The sequence below is a fragment of the Cynocephalus volans genome, chromosome 15 (assembly GCF_027409185.1).
Source record: "Cynocephalus volans isolate mCynVol1 chromosome 15, mCynVol1.pri, whole genome shotgun sequence".
NCBI classification, from domain to species: domain Eukaryota; kingdom Metazoa; phylum Chordata; class Mammalia; order Dermoptera; family Cynocephalidae; genus Cynocephalus; species Cynocephalus volans.
Genome location: NC_084474.1, coordinates 43,902,062 through 43,921,181, shown reverse-complemented (window position 1 = coordinate 43,921,181; position 19,120 = coordinate 43,902,062). Strand labels below are relative to the sequence as shown.

Genomic DNA, 19,120 nt, shown 5'->3' with positions numbered 1-19,120 from the left:
AACCTGTTTTAGTTTCATTCCTGTATAATTTTATAAGACATTTAAGGCCCAAAGTGAAGTTTACTGTCCTGATTTTAGCAACACATCTTCAAAACAGGAAAGAAAATAGGAAAAAGAGTTAAACTGGGTGTACAATTGAAGCACTACAAGAAGAGTAACATTGAGTGATAGGCTGGTTTGTTGGCTGGCAACACTATGTTGTGCACATCTCTTCCCAAATCTCTGTTAATTAGTATCACATTAGCTGCTTGAAAATGACCATAATGGAAATATTTACACCATGGAAATTGGGAAGTGATACAAATCAGGGCTCTTATTTTGGGTGGGAGAGGCAGTAACTGGTTGTTAGCACTTTCCCAACTTCCCACTGATGACAATTCTCTAAGTTCATTAAATCAAGAAAGGATTTGCACTAGAAAGTCTCTACTTTCAATTTCTTATTAATAAAGGGCTTGTTCTTATCTTTAATAATGTTTATTATTGACTGATTCATCAATCATACCTTCTTTTATTTATTCAACCAGTAACTCTTTCCTGGAGACTTTATCTGCAAAAAGAGGCATATACAGATTCAGAAGACACAATCTGTGCTTCAAAGCAGCTTGGTTGTCTGCATAGCTAGACATAGTCACAAACTATTTTTGTCACAGGCACACAGTAATTTCTGTGTTTTTGTGAAGCAGCATTATTGTTTTTGGACAGTAAAGGAGGAAGTGATTAATTCTTTCCGTGAAGAGAAAAATCATTTGTGTTTTTAGAGTTTTTGATACAAAGTGAATCTATTTCCATTATTTAGTTTGGTAATCATATATCAAGCCTCCACAACAACTTTTCTCTCTACTTTCTCAATAAAGGAAGTGAATGTCAAAGGTTAAGTGAAGTCAAGAGTAGCTACAAAACCCAGGTCATTTGACATTTAGTCTAGGGAACTTTCACTGCTGTGTACCTCAAGAAAAAACATTTTTTTTTTAATCTTCAATGCCTGCACTCAGACATACTTAATTCTCACATATCAAACTCATTTACTGTATAATTTTGAAATTATATTTGCCTTCTAATGCTTACAGAATGATGTCATAGTATTTCTATTTCATTGAGAGAGGAAAGCACATATTGAAGGCTTTAAGATAAAACTTTAAATCAGTTTAAAATAAATACATTACCTCCCCTAGCACTTTTAAGAGATGCATAAATATTAACTTTGATCTATATACTGGAAAATGGATTCAAGAATAAATATAATGACTTCTGCAACAATAGAAGCTTGTTATCAATATTGGGGATAGAATTTGGACATTTTGAATCTGCTGCCCTCTAATCATTTCAATTATCTCTTAATGGTGTAATATCAAATTTTCATTTTAATTCACAATATATCCCTTGTCCTAAATAAATATAGTTTTAAGTTAATAAGCCAAGATCTTCAGTAGTTCCTGCATTTTGTTGCTGTGTATATTACAGAATTCCATTTAAATTATACTCTTCATTCCAACATTTTACAATGTGCCATGGACAGCTTTCTTGTTCCATGAATGGAGAGCAATTAGCTTCTAATTCACTTTCTTGGAAAATATGACACAATTCTTAAAAATACAAATAAATTGATGACTTGGGAAATATGTTACCTTAAATTGTTTGAATGTCTAACTTGAAGAGTGCCAGAATAGAAAGAAGTACTTAATACTTACTAGTAGATATTACAATTAAGAAAGTATAGTCTTAAAGAAGGTGGCATCTGTAGTTCCCGCAGTTTTAGAGCTCCTGTCGGTCACTGGAAGGACTCAGGATGGCTAGGTTTGATTTCCTAAAGCATCTGGGAAAAGGTCTTTGTCAGGAGACGTTGGAAGAGAAATGTGTGCAGGATCTATTTTGGCCTGTCATGTAGAAAGGGGTCTGAAAAGTTTGTGTTCTCTGGCAGGAGGATATAAAAAATGCAGAGGTGTAGAGAAGGACACAGGTCTTTTGGGGGGCACAGGGTGGCTCAGATTCTAGATCGGGAGAAATGATGGTGTCTATGTGGAGGAGTTAAGTAGCGTTTCTGTGAAATGGCATTATAGAGAAGGATCAATATACAGGCAACGTCCATCATTTAAAACCAAAGGGCTTTTTGTTTGTTTGCTTGTTTTTTGCTTTTTTATTTTTATTTTTTGTTTTTGGTGGGTGTTTTGTTTGTTTTTGTTAAACAAAGCCTTGTTCTAATTCTAAGTGAAACCACTAAAGCCTTGTTAAAACCCTCCCCTTCTTCCCTTGCTAGCCTGCCAGGATTTCTCTGCTCCAATGTCTACTTGGAGACTTCACCCTCATTGTCACTGGAACTAGAAACCCAGTGGCGTCATTTGCCTCCTGCCTGTCTTTTCTAGTGATGTCATCTCTACTCTTGAGGTGTTATTGCTCAGGGTACTCAGCTCAAATAGAGTTCTATTTTTGGAAGTATAACCCTCATAATCATGCTATTAAAGCAATTGTCTGTGCTTTTGTGATCTCAAATGAATATGTGGTAACAATCCATGCTGAAACCACACTCTGTTATTTTACATAGTCAAATTATAAGGTATGGCTTTTTATCTGAGCCTCATTACATGAAATATGGACTATAGTCATTGACCCAAATTGCTGCTCAGCATTAAAATTATATCATCCGTTTTCAGATTCTATAAACTTATGTCTAATTTTAGACTTATCAAGATCCATTGTTTTTAAATTAAATAATTATAACCTCCTTTGGCAGGCAGACATGTGGTATATTCAGTCTGTAATTCTTGGGTAATTAAAAGTAGTGTTGACTATCGTGGTAATCCCTACATTATGTTGAAGAAATTAACCATTTTCAAGCAACAAATTTAGGTATTACCTTAAATGGCAAATTATATTGCTTTTATATTAGTTAGCAATGGTATTAGACAGATAATAATAAATACTTATTCCCCCAACGATATGAGTCCTTTATCTCTTGTTGCAATGACTTTTAAATTATAGGTTGGTTAGCTAATTTTTGTAAGTAAGCTCACTTAAATTCCTTAATGAATGGAGCAATCTATATTATGCATAAAAAGGTTATATTTAGCAAGGAGAGAAGAAGTAGCAAGGCAATAATGAAGATAAATCTGATATGCCTTTATAATGTTAATAGTAATGTTTTCATTTTAGTTTATCATTTATATGTACAATGGTATACACTGAAGCATGCTTGACAATATATTCTTAAAATGGTAAATCTTTCTTTTTGATTTCCATCAATATATGTATATATGTGTGTATATATTATCTTTTAATATATTGGATGATCTAAGTAATTCTGCTTAATTTATTCAAACAATGCCCAGTTATTTAACTTAATTGAAATTAATTTAAGGCTGAATAGGGAGCAATTTTTTTAAAAAATTGTAAAACTATAGTGGTATTTGCACTTCTAATTTGATAATTGAAATATTTACTTAGATATATCAAGAATGCCAACATTTTTGTCTTAATTATCAGTGTTTCATGATTTTTATTATTTTATCTAAATGAAGTTAATACTCTATCTTTTTCAATTTGTATATAAAATATATGTTCTTCAGTAATTAAAGTATTTTTTTTTTATCTGAATATACCAACGGTGCTCAAACATTATAACATTATAGGATAGATCAGTCCTCCTTTTGGTGGCTATAGAAGGCTGGTTGATAGTTAAATGAGCAGGAACCTTATATTCCCATTCTGAAAGGTGAAAGGTGAAAGCATTAATTGGAGCAGACACTAACTCAACTTTTGTTCGCATTGAAGATCATTGTGGCTTAATACAGTTCTCTGCACTCAGGTGTTTGAGTACTTTAACTTTGCAATTTCAGCCTTGTGAATAACACACGTGTCCATGCAGGCAACTAATGAGTTGACAGTAAAAAGAACCTCTGGACCAGAGTGAGCTGTCAGCCATAAGTGTTTTGAGCCCTAAATTTGCTTCTAGAAATCTGCTCATGACTACTGGACTTAACTCTGTGAATATGAATAAAACCTAAGAATTTTTAAAGTAGCTAAAATAAGCATATTTTAAAATTTCTAGAAGGATCTCTTGGGGATAACTATAAATAATAGATAATATAACTCTTACCTTTAATTAAAACTTGGGAAATCTGGAGGCTGCAAATCTGTTTAACATATTGTGCTAATGAATATTGTTCTTAGAATACTAACTGATAAGGCACAAAAGTATGTTTTGGGGAAGCCTTTTCTTTTTCTTGGTAATAGTGGGTGTATTTGTATAGAGCCACTATGTGGTTCAACTTCAACTGCAAGGGGGTAGTATTCCCATCATGTTCTATTAAAGAGCTGCCTTCCTGTAGCACCGCTAAGGAGCACCATGTTCAGGCACTACAACTTGAAGACACTTTTTGGAGTCGTGCAGTAGTTGGCCCTAGTTTGGCATGAGTGCCCAACATAGTTTTTTTAAAAATGTATTTTACTGAAACTAATGGGTACATTTTCATATGCTGTGTATGTATAACTAGTATACATATACTGCAAACTTGTTTAGAAGCTTGTTTACACAAAGTAGAGGATAGTATAGCTGTTGGTATTTCTGGGAAGACCCCTGTTTTGAATATCTTAAAATATTGCTTGTTAAGATAAAAATCAAAGTGAGCTGAAACATGTTGATATCTGTATGCTGCTGTTGCTTCTACTCCTACTACCACTAGACCAACTAATTCCTGATATTTGTAAAATAATAATTAGTATAATTATAAGTTAATAATAATAGCAGTTACTAGCTGCTAGACACTATTCTAAGTCTTTTGCTTTCTTTAAATAATTTAATCCTCAAAATAACTCAATACGGGAGGTAATGTTATCATCTCCATTTGATAGATGAGGAAACTGAGGCATAAAAAGAAACAACAACCTGGCTGATGTCATAGGGCTAGTGAGTCAGTGGAGCTGGGGTGGGACCCTACAGTCTAACCCCAGATCCCTTTTCTCAACTTTTACACTCCTCTCAAGAGCACTGAGTTTAGGTGTTTTCCTTTCAAGTTGAATTAATTTAAGTGAGGCCATTAATGATCTGATCAACGAATTTAAAAATGATCTGGGTTGCAAAAAATTAAATCAGTTTTCAAAATCAGTATTATATTTACGAAAATCACTGTTATTTACACCTTGATAATGACAAAATGCCTTTCTTGTAGTTCACCTTCCATCCCCTCCACCCAGCAGTGCCCCATCCTTGTGTCTTTATTTACTTTGGAATATCAACTTAATATTCTAAACAAATGAGTCAGTCAAGAAAAAGGACATGTCTGTGAGTTGTGTGTTGACACAGTGAAAAAATAAGTACATTTGAGCAACAAACTGGACACTTGCATAAAAAAGCACTGCTGGAAACTAATGCATTATGGAAAGGTTAATAAAGGTGCCAACTAGATTTTGCCAAGTTGCCAGTTGGTAATAAACAAACTATATATTAATTCCTGCTTCTTTTGTGTACAGGTATATATGGGATTTACCAAATTGATATTTGAATGTAACTAATATTTTGGTACATAATAAATTCATATTGATCTTGTGTCAACTAGAAATGAATCCAATTGCCAGACTTTGTCTGAATAAAAGCACTAACTAGCTAATTTTATATTTAGTATTAGACAACATTTAATGCATTTATGAGTCCTGTTAAATGTTGATCATTCTTTATGTCCATTGAGAACTTTAAAAGTTGTGTAAGAAAGAACCTGACTACTTATGAAGTTAAATAATGCTTTAAGTGTTTGAAGTCATATAAAAGCCTGGAAACCAATTTATCCCAGATGCTATGTGTCATGTTCAGTCGCATGATGTCCCTTGGTCATGATCATATTTTTGGTGTTTTTCGTACTTTGATAAGACAACACCTTTTAACATCTCTGTACCAGAAGATTTTGGCGTACAAATATTGGAGAAGTTATACTAGGGTTTTCTCAACTTGACCAACCTTCATTAAGAGTTCTTTGCTTTTCATTAGTTGATTACGCCTGTTGTGTTTATTTCTTACACTTGTCTATGTCATGATTTAGTTTTCTGTAAAAGTGTCCACACACTGTCCATGCAATAAGCATTTGTTCAAGGCACAGAGCTAGAGAGAGTTATGAAGTCCTAAAAAAACATATAGGATAGTGGGGATTATCAGTACATGCAAGAAGACATGCAGGCTTAGTTCATTTGCTTCTTGTTCCTTATTGGAGGCTTCCCAGGGTGCTGACCTCATGCTGGGCTCTCTGCCCTCACTCACAGGTCAGTGGAAGATAGAGGCAGACACATACAAATCAGAATACACAGTACAATCAGTGCTGCACTGAGGTGGTGAACTGTATCTATGTGAGTTGAATACTGAAGAATGATTAGGATTCTCAGGGTGAACAGGAAGGAAAAGGAATTCTAGACAGAGGTCACTCCATGGAAAGGTAGGAAGAGGTTTGGTTCTGTAGGAACCTGAGTGGGTCTTGGAAAGTAGGGAGACAGGAACATGCTTGCTAAGTAGGCATTAATCAGATTCTTTCTGTAATGACATTTCACGCTCAGAGCATATAGAAAGTACAACTTTGCTTTGGGAAGAGTTATCATTAGTAGTGAGAAGGAACGCAGTGACAGATACAAGAGACATTCTGAAGGCAGAAGAGACTACGTTGTGGTAGACTGAATGTTAGCAGAAAGTAGGGGAGGATGATACCTGGATGGCAGGCATGGGCATTAGAAGGTGTACAGGCTTTCGGCTGTGATAAAGCATTAGATGAATTGGTACAAGTCCAGGGTAGCAAAATCATGATTTTCTTTTTAACTACATGTAACGTTAGAGATGGTGATAGGATAGCTAGATGGAGATGTGAGAGCACTTATCCCGTTACAGTGTAACTTTTTATTGTGCATGTCTTACCTATCACCTGGGATCTCAGCAAGGAAGGGACACTTGCCTTCTTTTTTATCCCTACTTTCTTTCATATCGTTTAGCATGTTGTAAAAGCTCAAAAATATTATAGGATGAATGAATCATGATGAAATGAATAATTGAATGAACAAATAGTTGGAACACAAGAAGAAAAAAAAAAAACTGTATGAAGTGTGCAGAAGCCTAAGTAATACATAAATTAGCAGACATATCTTTTAGCACAGGAATCTAACATTCATCCCTAAAAACCCTGTCCTTTGGTACATGCACGTACTTCATTGAGAAAACTTTTACTGGCTCCAAAATATGCATGATTTAAAATGGAAGTGTATATTAATAAATTTAAAATTTTTAATTATTGCCTTCATCTTTTAATTTTATATATATTAATTTTAGAGAATATACTGTCATTGAAAATACATTTTATCCTGATTATAGCTAACTTTATTTTATCCATTTTTATCCAGCTATCCATTTCAAAATTATTTCTCTTCCCAGGGCACTTACTTAAATATTTTCCTTAGATCAATGTAGGTGTAACTACATCCCACATTAAGTGAGTGTATTCTTGTTTTATGATTACATGTTTATTCTCCCAGTACTTTGAGTGACATAAGGATAAGTGCCTACCTTATGAATATTATAAATTTTTTGAGAATATAATCAATGAAATACCCACACGTAAAAGCAACTTAAATAATCACAGGCAAACTACTAATGGTTAATATTTGTTAGTAAAATATGTATCTAGGTCTTAAAATATGCAGTAAAAATAATCATCTTTCATTAAAATGTGAAGTGTTCCTTTCCATCTATTTCAAGGATACTCATTGGGGGCCGGGCCGGCCCCGTGGTGCACTCGGGAGAGTGCAGCGCTTGGGAGCACAGCGGCGCTCCCGCCGCGGGTTCGGATCCTATATAGGAATGGCCGGTGCGCTCACTGGCTGAGCGCGGTGTGGGCGAAACCACGCCAAGGGTTGCGATCCCCTTACCGGTCACAAAAAGACCAAAAAAAATTAAATAAATAAGGGATACTCATTGAATATCCCTTCTGTGCCAGGAATTGTGCAGGGTACTGGGAGTATGTAGATCCCCTGGCCCAAGTATAGTGAAGTATCTCTCAAATTAAGCGGGTTTAGTAATGTGCTGGGAATGTTAGTTAAAAATAAGAGGTCTCCAGTCTCAGCTCCAGAGTTCAATTCCACAGGACTGGTTAGCCTCCTAAGAGTTAGTATTTACATGACACCTCATTTGATTTGGAGACTTTAATAAAGGAGAAGGGTTATTTTCTGAAGTAACTCTACAATGCATTTAAACTAGAATGGAATTCATTATATCTGATAACTGCAATGTCTACATTACTGGGTGTCATCTCTATATTAAATTCTTTTCCATTTAAAATATATAGAAATTAAGTGTTTGGTGAAATACAGCAACACTTGATTCTTTTTTCTTTTCCATTTTCTGAATCATATTACACTACAAAGATTCTGCATTAGCTTTGTACTTATTAAGTTAAGGGGACTAATGAACAGTAAAGCCATTATATAAGGCACTAAAGTAAAACTGCTTAAAATCTGAAAATTCATCTCCTTAGACAAGATTTAAGAATAGATAAAAAAAACATGACAATGTTCAAATGAGACTCTTTAGAAAAGGTGTTAGACTACTATATCTGTATAAGAATTAAAATTAATAAATTGAAACATCATTTCATTTTCTAATATAAATATGTTAAACCTTATTCTTGTGATGCTAAACCTTATACTCAGAAAAAAAAAATATGTCATGCATTGAGTTTGGTTATTATTAAAGATCCAAAGCAAATGGCTTCTTCTCAGAGATTGGAATCATGATCAAATGAAAAGAAGAAAAAAGTAGAGAAATGCAAATGTTATTAGAACAGATATTCACTGCTATGTAAGCCAGAAGGGAGTAGCATATTCCCTACTGACTCCTGGATTTAAAGTTATATAATAGATTAAAATAATTCTTGAATGTTAAAGGTGGAAGACACCTTAATCTCATTTTAGGAATGACACTAGAGATTAATGACTTGCCCAAGGTTATATATATTGTTAACACCAGATTCTGGTTAGAAGCTTTAGAATACTTTAGTCTACAGTTAGCTCAAAATGAATCAGAGAGAGGAAAATTATATAAAGGATCTGAGTAGTAAACTAGTGATTTTTTGATCATTCAGAAAAAATGTGCTATCTACTTAGATTCAAATTGCAAGAAAATTGAGTTTTTACTTACCTGTTGGCTGTTTTCATAATCACTGTCTCAGAGTAACCTCTTAATTGATTTCCTTCTGAAATTAATGATTAAGGTTGTTGGTAAATAACTGGAAAATACTGCTTTTTACAGTTGGATGAAGAAGCCTCGATGTGGTGTACCTGACCAGACAAGAGGAAGCTCCAAATTTAATATTCGCCGAAAGCGATATGCATTAACAGGACAGAAGTGGCAGCACAAGCACATCACTTACAGGTATAGGAACTAGTGATGAATTTCCCTTTTTCTCTCATTTTTTCAGTGCTATTTGTCTTGACATTTTTTCTGTCTTCTGCGCATTGACTACATGTTAGCATATAGTGATGTTGTTAACATAAGGACTTAAAACTGCATTTGAGAGGAGAATACATTGTCCATTTTGGGACTTTGTTAACGTTCTTTGGAACACTTGGTTTCTTTCTGTAAACTATGTCTTCCACCTTTTTGAATGAATGCTAGTGTTCTGAAGGGCTTTGAGATGACTATTCTAACACATTGCATTCTTTGACAAGTACTCATAATCTAAAAAATAGTCAAGTAATAGTTACATAAATAATTGTCATTTAAACAAAATGTTTTTGAATTTATTAATTAATTTTTTGTATCAGTATAATCATTTTACTTTTTATCCTTTTTGTAATTATGCAAGTGGTTCATCCTTTCTTGTTTTGTCTCCAGTGATACAAAATCTCTTCTAACACAGAGTGACAATTGTTGTTAATGGAGATGTTCATATTTATTCATTTATTCATTGAACAACTGCTTATTGAGTCCCAGTATGAACAAAGAACAATGCTAGGCCCTGGACATATAGCAATGAGTAAAACATGGGGACTGTCTATCCTCATGGAATTTACAGTGATTTGGAGAAGTTGAACAGTCGTATAAATGTGATACCTGTTATGAAAAGAAAGGGACAGGATGTAAGAGAAGTATAAACCAGGGTCAATCAACCCATTCTGGGAAACCAGGGAAGATGTCCCTAAAGAAATAGCCTTTTGGCTGAGACCCATAGGAAGAGAAAGAGCTTGATAAACCAATGAGTGGGGGAAAAGAAAGATACTTTGGGGAGAGGACAGAATATCAGGAATCATCTCTATCAAATTACAGGAATAGGAGAGAGAATTTTATAATTCTTATGCTTTGTGTAAATAACCCTTCATGCATGTTTAAGGATAAAATTAAAAACTCAATATATTTGTTTTCTATCTATGTAACTAGAAATGTCATTTGAGCTTATTTTGGTTATTTGGAGAACATTTTTCAGTGTTTTTTTTTTATATTCTTATGCTATCTTCCTAGATACCATGCTACTAGATTATTGTCTTTTGCAACTTATTTCTGCAGATAAGAGAAATCAGAGATGAAGCAGCTTTAGGCCAAGCTCATGAAATTGGTATTCATCATCATTTAAATTTGTCCATCAGATTTTTTACTTAACAAAAAAGTTTTACCATCTGTACAATTCACACTGTCAAAAAACAGTTAACAAAGCATCATACCAATAAATTGATATGTAATAGAGCTTGTATTTTCCCAATAAGTGGAATATTCATGTCTTTTGTCCAATAAGCACTCTTCTTGTAGGTGAAATTAGTCATCACATAGTGCATAGTAATAGGAAAATTTAGATACATGTTAAAAAGCATTGTAGACTTTGAGGAAGAATGATGGAAAAAGATTCCTTTTCTTGACAGATGGCAGAATTAAATATAAATATATCAGAATATAAAGCTGGAATTATACTCTTGATTGGGGTAAAACCTAGATGAAATATATTGAAATATATTAAAGACATTGAAAGGTATCTTAAAATTCTCCTGGTAAGCTGTGATTCTCTGTGTTTGCCTCTCCTTCTAGTTTTTGGGTGGTAGTTTGCCCTGTGACCTCAATTTTCTGATGGAGTTAAGAAGAGTTTTTCATTTTTAGTTTGTTCATTTTATTTCTTATAAGAGCAAAGAATAAATCTACAAAATATGTGTGTATCCTTTGTGGGGAAAATTATGAGTCTTTATTGAAAGGTATAACAGAAGACCAAAAATAAGTGGTGAGATATATTTTGCTCTAGAAAGACTTAATATTGTAAGGTTTAAGTTCGCCACAAATCCAAAGCAATTCTAACAAAAATTACAGCATGATTTTGTTGTATAATTATAACAAACTGAATAAAACATATCTGAGGGAGAGTGAAGGCCAAGGAGAACATCAAGATGTTCCCACCCACTAGGTATGAAGACTTACTTTAAATCAATACTAAATTATGGCAATGTGTGGTAATAGCACAGAGACGGACAAACAGGCTGATAGTACTGACAAGAGATCACAGACAGACCCCTGAATGTGTAAAAAATTGGTTTATGCCAGCATAGGCCTTGTAGATCAGTGGGAAAAGGATATTTTATTTATAAAATTATATTGTAATAATGATTCTTCATATGGAAAACAAAGAAAATTGAATCGAATTTGTGCCCCATGTCATATACAGAAAGATCAGTAAATGGTAATTGGGTTAAAGTGTATAATCAACTATAGAACCATAAAACTTAGACAACTCCAAATATTGATACTTCCTGTTTTCATTTCAGATAGTGTCCTTTTTTGGCCTGATTTCCAAACTGTTGACAGTGCCCCCTATTTAGTCTCTCATCCTTAGCTACTGACTACTTCTTTCCTTTGGAAGCAATGAAAGGGAGGGAGGGAGGGAGAAGGGAGGGAGAGCTAAGAACCACTGTATTCAAAACTGATTGTAATTTCACTTATGCTGTGTTCCTGTACTGGCAGTGATCTCAGCCAGTTTTGGACATTCATGTAATGGTTTGTTCCTACAAACTTCCAGGTAATTGATAAGCACAGCATGTGGTTGAGAGTCCTATATTAGGAAAAAAAAAAAAAAAGACCTGGTTTGAATTCTGACTCTCACACTTATTACCAGTAAAATTAGGATCAAGTTACTTAAATACAACAAGTTTCAATTTCCCTGTGTGCAAAGTGAGTATTGTACTATTACCTACATCATAAATCTTGGGGAAAAATTAAGTAAGATAATGAAAAACATAATAAACTTAACACAATGCTTGAAATATAATGATTAGTAAATAGCAATTATCATCTTTACTCCTTTTAATTTATCATACAAATTGTAGAAATTGTTGAGAGTGTTCTAACAGGACTATAGAAAGTTGGGAATAAAAGCTAAGGATATTACATTTTAAAGTAATATATGTAACATGTTAAGAAATTGCCTAGTGTATAGTAAGTACTATATAAGCAGTTGCTACTATTTTTCTTACTATATTTAGAGAAATAAATACAAAATCTGATATTTAAGCTCAAAAAGTAATTATTTATGAAAAGGATAGCTGAAGTGTGCCATGACAACATGCAGACAGGAGTTGGGGTGAATGTGGTAGAATTTAGGTTTTATTTGATAGCAAACTTACTATAAGCCAACAGTATAATGTGTGTGACTCAGAAAAAGCTAAAATGAGCAAATTTCACTGATAGAGAGCAATCAATTTCTCTATCAATTAATTGATCTCTATCAATTTGATAGAGTCGTGGTGATGCTAATTTTTCTTCTTGCTTTGTTCGCTAAGCTTTACATGATGTACACGTTTCTCTTTTGGCCAACACATTTTCAGCTGCTTCCTGACAAATTAATGTATGCGTCTGAAAAAGCAATCAAAATGCTAAGGGAGCGTGAAAGCAGTTTGCATGAGGAACGGCTCAAGATTAGAGTTAAGGATTCTCAACATAATGGAAGGAAAATTGAAGGGGGAAATTTCCAGTTACTCTCAAATATTGAAAGGCTTTCAGAAAAATCTAATGTGAGTCTTCTTCAGCATTAGAGGCATTTAAACCAAGAAATTTATTCACTTGTCAGGTAATTAGAGACCATTTGTGTAATGGTTGAAAAGTTAGTTGTTGAATAAATTAATAAATTCTAAGTAGACTTTGGTTAAACTTTCTTCACAACAATGATAGAAACTGATTGAGTAACAATTTTTATCAAATAGATCTTTATTTCCAAAGTTTGCTGAATATTATATAAAATAGACTTAGAGTCTAAATTCCTTTTATCTTAAAAATCTAAATTCCAAAATATTATTTTATGTGATAAATAGCCAGTGGGACAGGTACCTAAATTGCCAGATGAATATTTTTTTAAAAATTATATTGTCAAGTATTCATAATATACTAATATAGTAATTCTATGTTATATTACATTGATTAGTGTTGATTTCCCCAGTATATTCATTCTTTAACTAGCCTTGGCTTTATTTTATTTTATTTTTTTGGCCTTTTTTTTTTAAGTCTTGATTTAAAAAAAAATTTTTTTTTAAATTTTATCATTACACAATGTTGTTTTTTGTGGCCCTTTACCAATTTCTCCCTAATCCCTTCTCTCCCTCCGTCTTTCCCACCTCTGGCCACCTCAGTTATGTTTTCTCCTTTTGAAAGTTCAATGAATTTTTGTTATTGTTGTAACTTTCTTTCTTTTTTTATCTGTTTTTTTTTTTTTTTTTCTCAGCTCCCACTTATGATTAAACACATATGGTATTTCTCATTCTATACCAGGCTTATTTTACTTAACATAATTTTCTCTAAATTCATCTATGTCACTGCAAATGGCAGAATTTCATCCCTTTTTATGGGGGAGTAGTATTCCATTGTGTACATATACCACATTTTACTTATCCAGTCATTTGTCAATGAACATTTGGTTTGGTTCCAACTCTTAGCTATTGTAAATAGAGCTGCAGTAAACATGGGAGTGCAGGTATCCCTCTGGCATGATGATTTCCATTTCTTTGGATGTATACCCAGCAACAGGATTGCTGGATTATATGGCAGTTCTATGTGTAGTTGTTTGAGGAAACTCCATACTACTTTCTATAATGGCTGCACCAGTTTATAGTCCCAACAGCAGTGTAGGAGGGAACCCCCCTTTCTCCTCATCCTTGTCAGCATTTGTTATTCTCTGTCTTTTTGGTAATAGCCAGTCTAACTGGTGTGAGATGATATCTCAAAGTGCTTTGATTTGCGTTTCCCTGATGGTGAGTGATGTTGAGCATTTTCTAATGTCTGTTGATCGTTTGTATATCTTCCTTTGCGAAATGCCTATTCAGCCCCTTTTCCTATTTTTTAATTGGTTTGTGTTTTTTTTACTGTTAAGTTCTTTGAGTTCTTTTTATATTATGGATATTAATCCCTTGTCAAACATATACTTTGCCAATATCTTCTCCCATTCTGTAGATTGTCTTTTTGCTCTTTTCAGTTTCTTTTACTGTGCAGAAGCTTTTTAGTTTCACATAATGCCACTTGTTTACTCTTTCTTTTGTTGCCTGTGCTTTCAGGGTCTTATTCATGAACTCTTGGCCTGGTTCTACTTCCTGAAGTGTTTCTCCTATGTTTTCTTTTAGTGGTTTTATAGTTCCAGGTCTTATATGTCTTTAATCCATTTTCAGTTGATTTTGGTAGATGGTGAGAGATTCAGGTGTAGTTTCATTCTTCTACATATGGATTTCCAGTTTTCCCAGCACTGCGTATTGAAGAGGCAGTTCTTTCCCAGGTGTATGCTCCTTTTGTCATTATCAAAGATCAGTTGGCTGTAAGTATGTGGGTTGGCATCTGGGTACTCTATTCTGTTCTATTGGTCTGAGTTTCTGTTTTTTATGCCATTACTATGCTATTTTGGTTACTATAGCTCTGCAATATAATTTGAAGTCAGGTATTGTGATGCCTCTACCGTTATTTTTTATTTATTTATTTTTTTGCTCAGGATTGCTTTGAGTGTTTGAGTTCTTCTGTTGTTGCGTATGAATGCTATGATTGTTTTTTCCATTTTTGTGAAGCATGTCATTGGTATTTTGATGAGGATTGCATTGAATCTGTAGATCACTTTGAGTAGTGTGGACATTTTTACAATATTAATTCTTCCGATCCAAGAGAATGGAATGTCTTTCCATATTTTTGTTCTCTCTTTAATTTCTTTCAGCAGTGTTTTTGTAGTTCTCCTTATTGAGATCTTTCACCTCCTTAGTTAATTTTATTCCTAGGTAATTTGTTGATGACTATTATAAATGAGCTTGCTTTCTTGATTTCTTTTCTGCTAGTTTGTTATTGGAGTGTAAAAATGCTACTGATTTTTATTTATTTTTTTAATCGGTTATGAATAGTCATGAGATACAAAGCTGATTGTCACCCCTTGTGCCCAAGATGTGAAGGCCAGATCCATGCTGGCAGCATGCCCATTACCACAAATAGTGATTGTACCCCATGTCCCTCACCCAATTTTCCCCAGCCTCCCTCCCCATCCCCCTTCCCCCACTCCACTTTGTATCTCTAGATATGCTGTCTCCCTCTGGAAGTCCAACACACCACTGTGGTCTTTCTTTCCTTCCTTCTTTCTCTCTTAGGTCCCACTTATGAGTGAGTACATGTGGTATTTATCCCTCTGTGCTTTGCTTATTTAACTCAACATAAGTTTCTCCAAGCTCATCCATGTTATTGCAAATCGGAGTATTTCATTCTTTCTTATGGCAGGAGAGTATTCCGTGGTGTATATATACCACAGTTTCCTTATCCATTCATCCATCAATAGACATTTAGGTTGGTTCCATATCTTGGTGATTGTAAACAGAGCTGTGATGAATATGGGAGTGCAGGTATCCCTTCAACATGATGATTTCCATTCCTCTAGGTGTATACTGAGAAGTGGGACTGCTAGATCATATGGAAGATCTATCTGTAGTTGTTTGAGAAACCTCCATACTGTTTTCCATAGTGGTTGTAATAACTTACAGTCCCACCAACAGTGCAGGAGCATTCCCTTCTCTCCACACCCTTGCCAGCATTTGTTATTCACTGTCTTTTTGATTATAGCCAGTCTAACTGGGGTGAGGTGATGTCTCAATGTGGTTTTAATTCGCATTTCCCTGATGACTAGTGATGGTGAGCATTTTTTTCATGTACTTGTTGGCTATTTGTATGTCTTCTTTTGAAAAATGTCTATTCAGCTCCTTTGCCCATTTTTTTGCTACTGATTTTTGTGTGTTGATTTTGTATCCTGCAACTTTACTAGAATCATTTATAATTTCCGACAGTTTTTTGGTAGAATATTTAGGTTTTTCTGTGTATAGGATCATATCATCTGCACACATTGACAGTTTGACTTTGTCTTTTCTAATCTGGTTACACTTCATGTCTTCCTCTTGCCTGATTGATCTAGCTAGTACTTCTGATATGACGGAGTTTGGATGTGTTATCCCCTCCAAAACTCATGTGGAAATTTGATCCCCAATGTGGCAGTGTTGGAAACTGATTGAGTCATGGGGGCAGATCCCTCATGAATGGATTAATGCTCTCCCTGGGGGAGGGGGAAGTAATGAATGAGTTCTCGCTCAATTAGTTCCTGTGAGAGCTTGTTGTATATAGGACCCTGGCACATCCTCTCTCTCTCTCTTGCTTCCTCTCTCACCATATGATCTGCTTGTATCCACCAGCTGCCTGCCACTTTTCCACCATGAGTAGAAGCAGCCTGAGGCCCGTGCCAGATGCAGCTGTCCCAGAATCATAAGCCAAATAAACCTCTTTCCTTTATAAATTACCCAGTGTCAGGCATTTCTGTTATAGCAACACAAAATGGACTAAAACATGATATTATGTTAAATAGGAGTGGTGAGAATAGGCTTTCAGCTTTTCCCCATTCGGGATGACTTTAGCATTTGGTTTGTGGTATATGGCTTTTATTGTGTTGAGATATTTTCCTTCTATACCTAATTTGCCGAGAGTCTTTATCATGAAGGGATGTTGGATTTTGTCAAATGATTTTTCTGTGTCTATTGAGTTAATCGTATGGTTTTCATCCTTGATTTTGTTGATGTGGCAGATCATATTTATTGACTTGCATGTGTTGAACCATCCTTGCATACCTGGGATGAATTCCACTTGATCATGGTGTATAACTTTTTTGATGGGATGCTGTATTCCAGTTGCTAATATTTTGTTGAAGATTTTTGTGTCTATGTTCATCAGAGATTGGCCTGTAGTTTTCTTTTTTTCTTATATCTTTGTCTGGTTTTGATATCAGTGTGATGCTGGCCTGATAGAATGAAGTTAGGAGAATGGCCATTGTTTCAATTTTTTGGAATTTTTTGAAGATAATTGGTATTAATTCCTCTTTAAAGGTTTGGAAGAATTCAGCAGTAAAGCAATTCAGTCCTGGTCTATTTTTTTGATGGGAAATTGCTGATTTCTGCTTCAATTTCACTGCTTGTTATTGGTCTATTCAGGTTTTCTATTTCTTCTTGGTTCAGTCTTTGTAGTTCGCATGTGTCCAAAAATTTATCCATTTCCTCCATGTTTTCAAATTTGTTGGCATATAGTTGTTTGTAATAGGTGCTAATGATTTTTTGTATTTCTGTGGTGTCTGTTGTAATGTTTCCATTTTCATTTCTAATTTTTGTTATTTTGGTCTTCTCTTTTTCTTCTTGTAGTTAGCCTAGCTAATAGCTTGTCTTTTTTATTCATCTCCTCAGAAATCCAACTTTTTGTTTCATTGGTGTTTTGTATTGTTTTGGGACCTCTGTTTCATTTAGTTCTGCTCTGATCTTAATTATATCTTTCAGTATACTAATTTTGGGACTGGATTGTTCTTGTTTTTCTAGTTCTTTGAAGTGTAGCATAAGGCTATTAAAATTTTTTCTATTCTTTTATTTAGGTATTTAGTGCAATAAACTTCCCTGTTAGTACTGCCTTTTCAGTATCCCACAGAGTTTAGTATGATGTGTTCTTATTTTCATTAGTTTCAAGAAATTTTTTGATTTCCTGTTTGATTTCTGCTGGGATCCATGAGTCATTCAGGAACATATTGTTTAATTTTCATGTATTTGTGTAGTTCCCAGAACTTCATTTGTCACTGATTTCTAATTTTATTCTGTTGTTATCTGAAAAGATAGTTGAAATAATATCAGGGTTTTTTTTTTTTTAATTTGTTGAGACTTTATTTGTAACATAGCATGTGGTCCACCCTGGAGAATGTTCCATGTGCTAAGAAGAGTACATATTCTGTAGTTGTTGGATGAAATGTTCTGTAGATATGTCTGCTGGGTCCAATTGGTCTAAAGTTAGTTGAAATCCTGTGTTCCTCTATGGATTTGTTGCCTAGATGATCTGTCCAGTGCTGAGAGAGGGATGTTCATGTTCCTTACTATAATCACGTTGGGGTCTATCTTTTTCTTCGGGTCTAATAGTGTTTACTTTGTATATCTGGGTGCTCCATTGTTGGGTGCATACATATTTATGTCATATCTTCTTGCTGGGTAGATCCCTTTATCATTATACAGTAACCTTCTTTGTCTCTTTTTATTTATTTAATTTTTTTGAGTATATTTGATCTGATATAAGGAAAGCTACTCCTACTTATTTTTGGTTTCCATTCATGTGGCATATCTTTTTCCATCCCTTCACTATTAGTCTGTGTGTTTTTACAGGTGAGGTGAATCTCTTGCAGAAAGCATATAGTTGGGTCTAGCTTTTAATCTAGTCAGTCATCTGCATCTTTTGAGTGGGGAGTTTAACACATTTATATTTAGGATCATAATTGAAAGGTATTGCCTTACTCCTGGCATTTTATCAATTTTCATTTGGGTGTTTTAAATACCTTTTGTTCCTTTCTTTACCTTTTATTGTTTGTCTTTGATATTTTTTGGTTTCTTGAGGTGGGAAGATTTAGTTTCTTTCTCTTTCTGATTTGAATTTTTGTTCTACCAGTTAGTTTTGATTTTTCTTGTGTATTCTTGGTAGTGATTATCATTTTTCAGATTCCAGATGAAGAACTCCTTTGAAATTGTCTGTAGGGCTGGCTGTGTGGTGATGAATTCCCACATTTTTCATTTGCCTGGATAGTACACTATTTCTTCCTCATTTCTAAAATATAGACTTGCT

General features: G+C 34.2%; 1 protein-coding gene across 1 annotated transcript in view; it reads left to right on the top strand.

Annotated features, from left to right (window-relative positions):
* Window positions 1-19,120, top strand: part of MMP16 (matrix metallopeptidase 16) — a 278,577-nt gene that overhangs the window by 128,211 nt on the left and 131,246 nt on the right. The window contains exon 3 of the mRNA XM_063079965.1: window positions 9,266-9,388. Coding sequence (XP_062936035.1) covers window positions 9,266-9,388 — 123 coding nt within the window. The remainder of the gene's footprint in view (window positions 1-9,265; window positions 9,389-19,120) is intronic.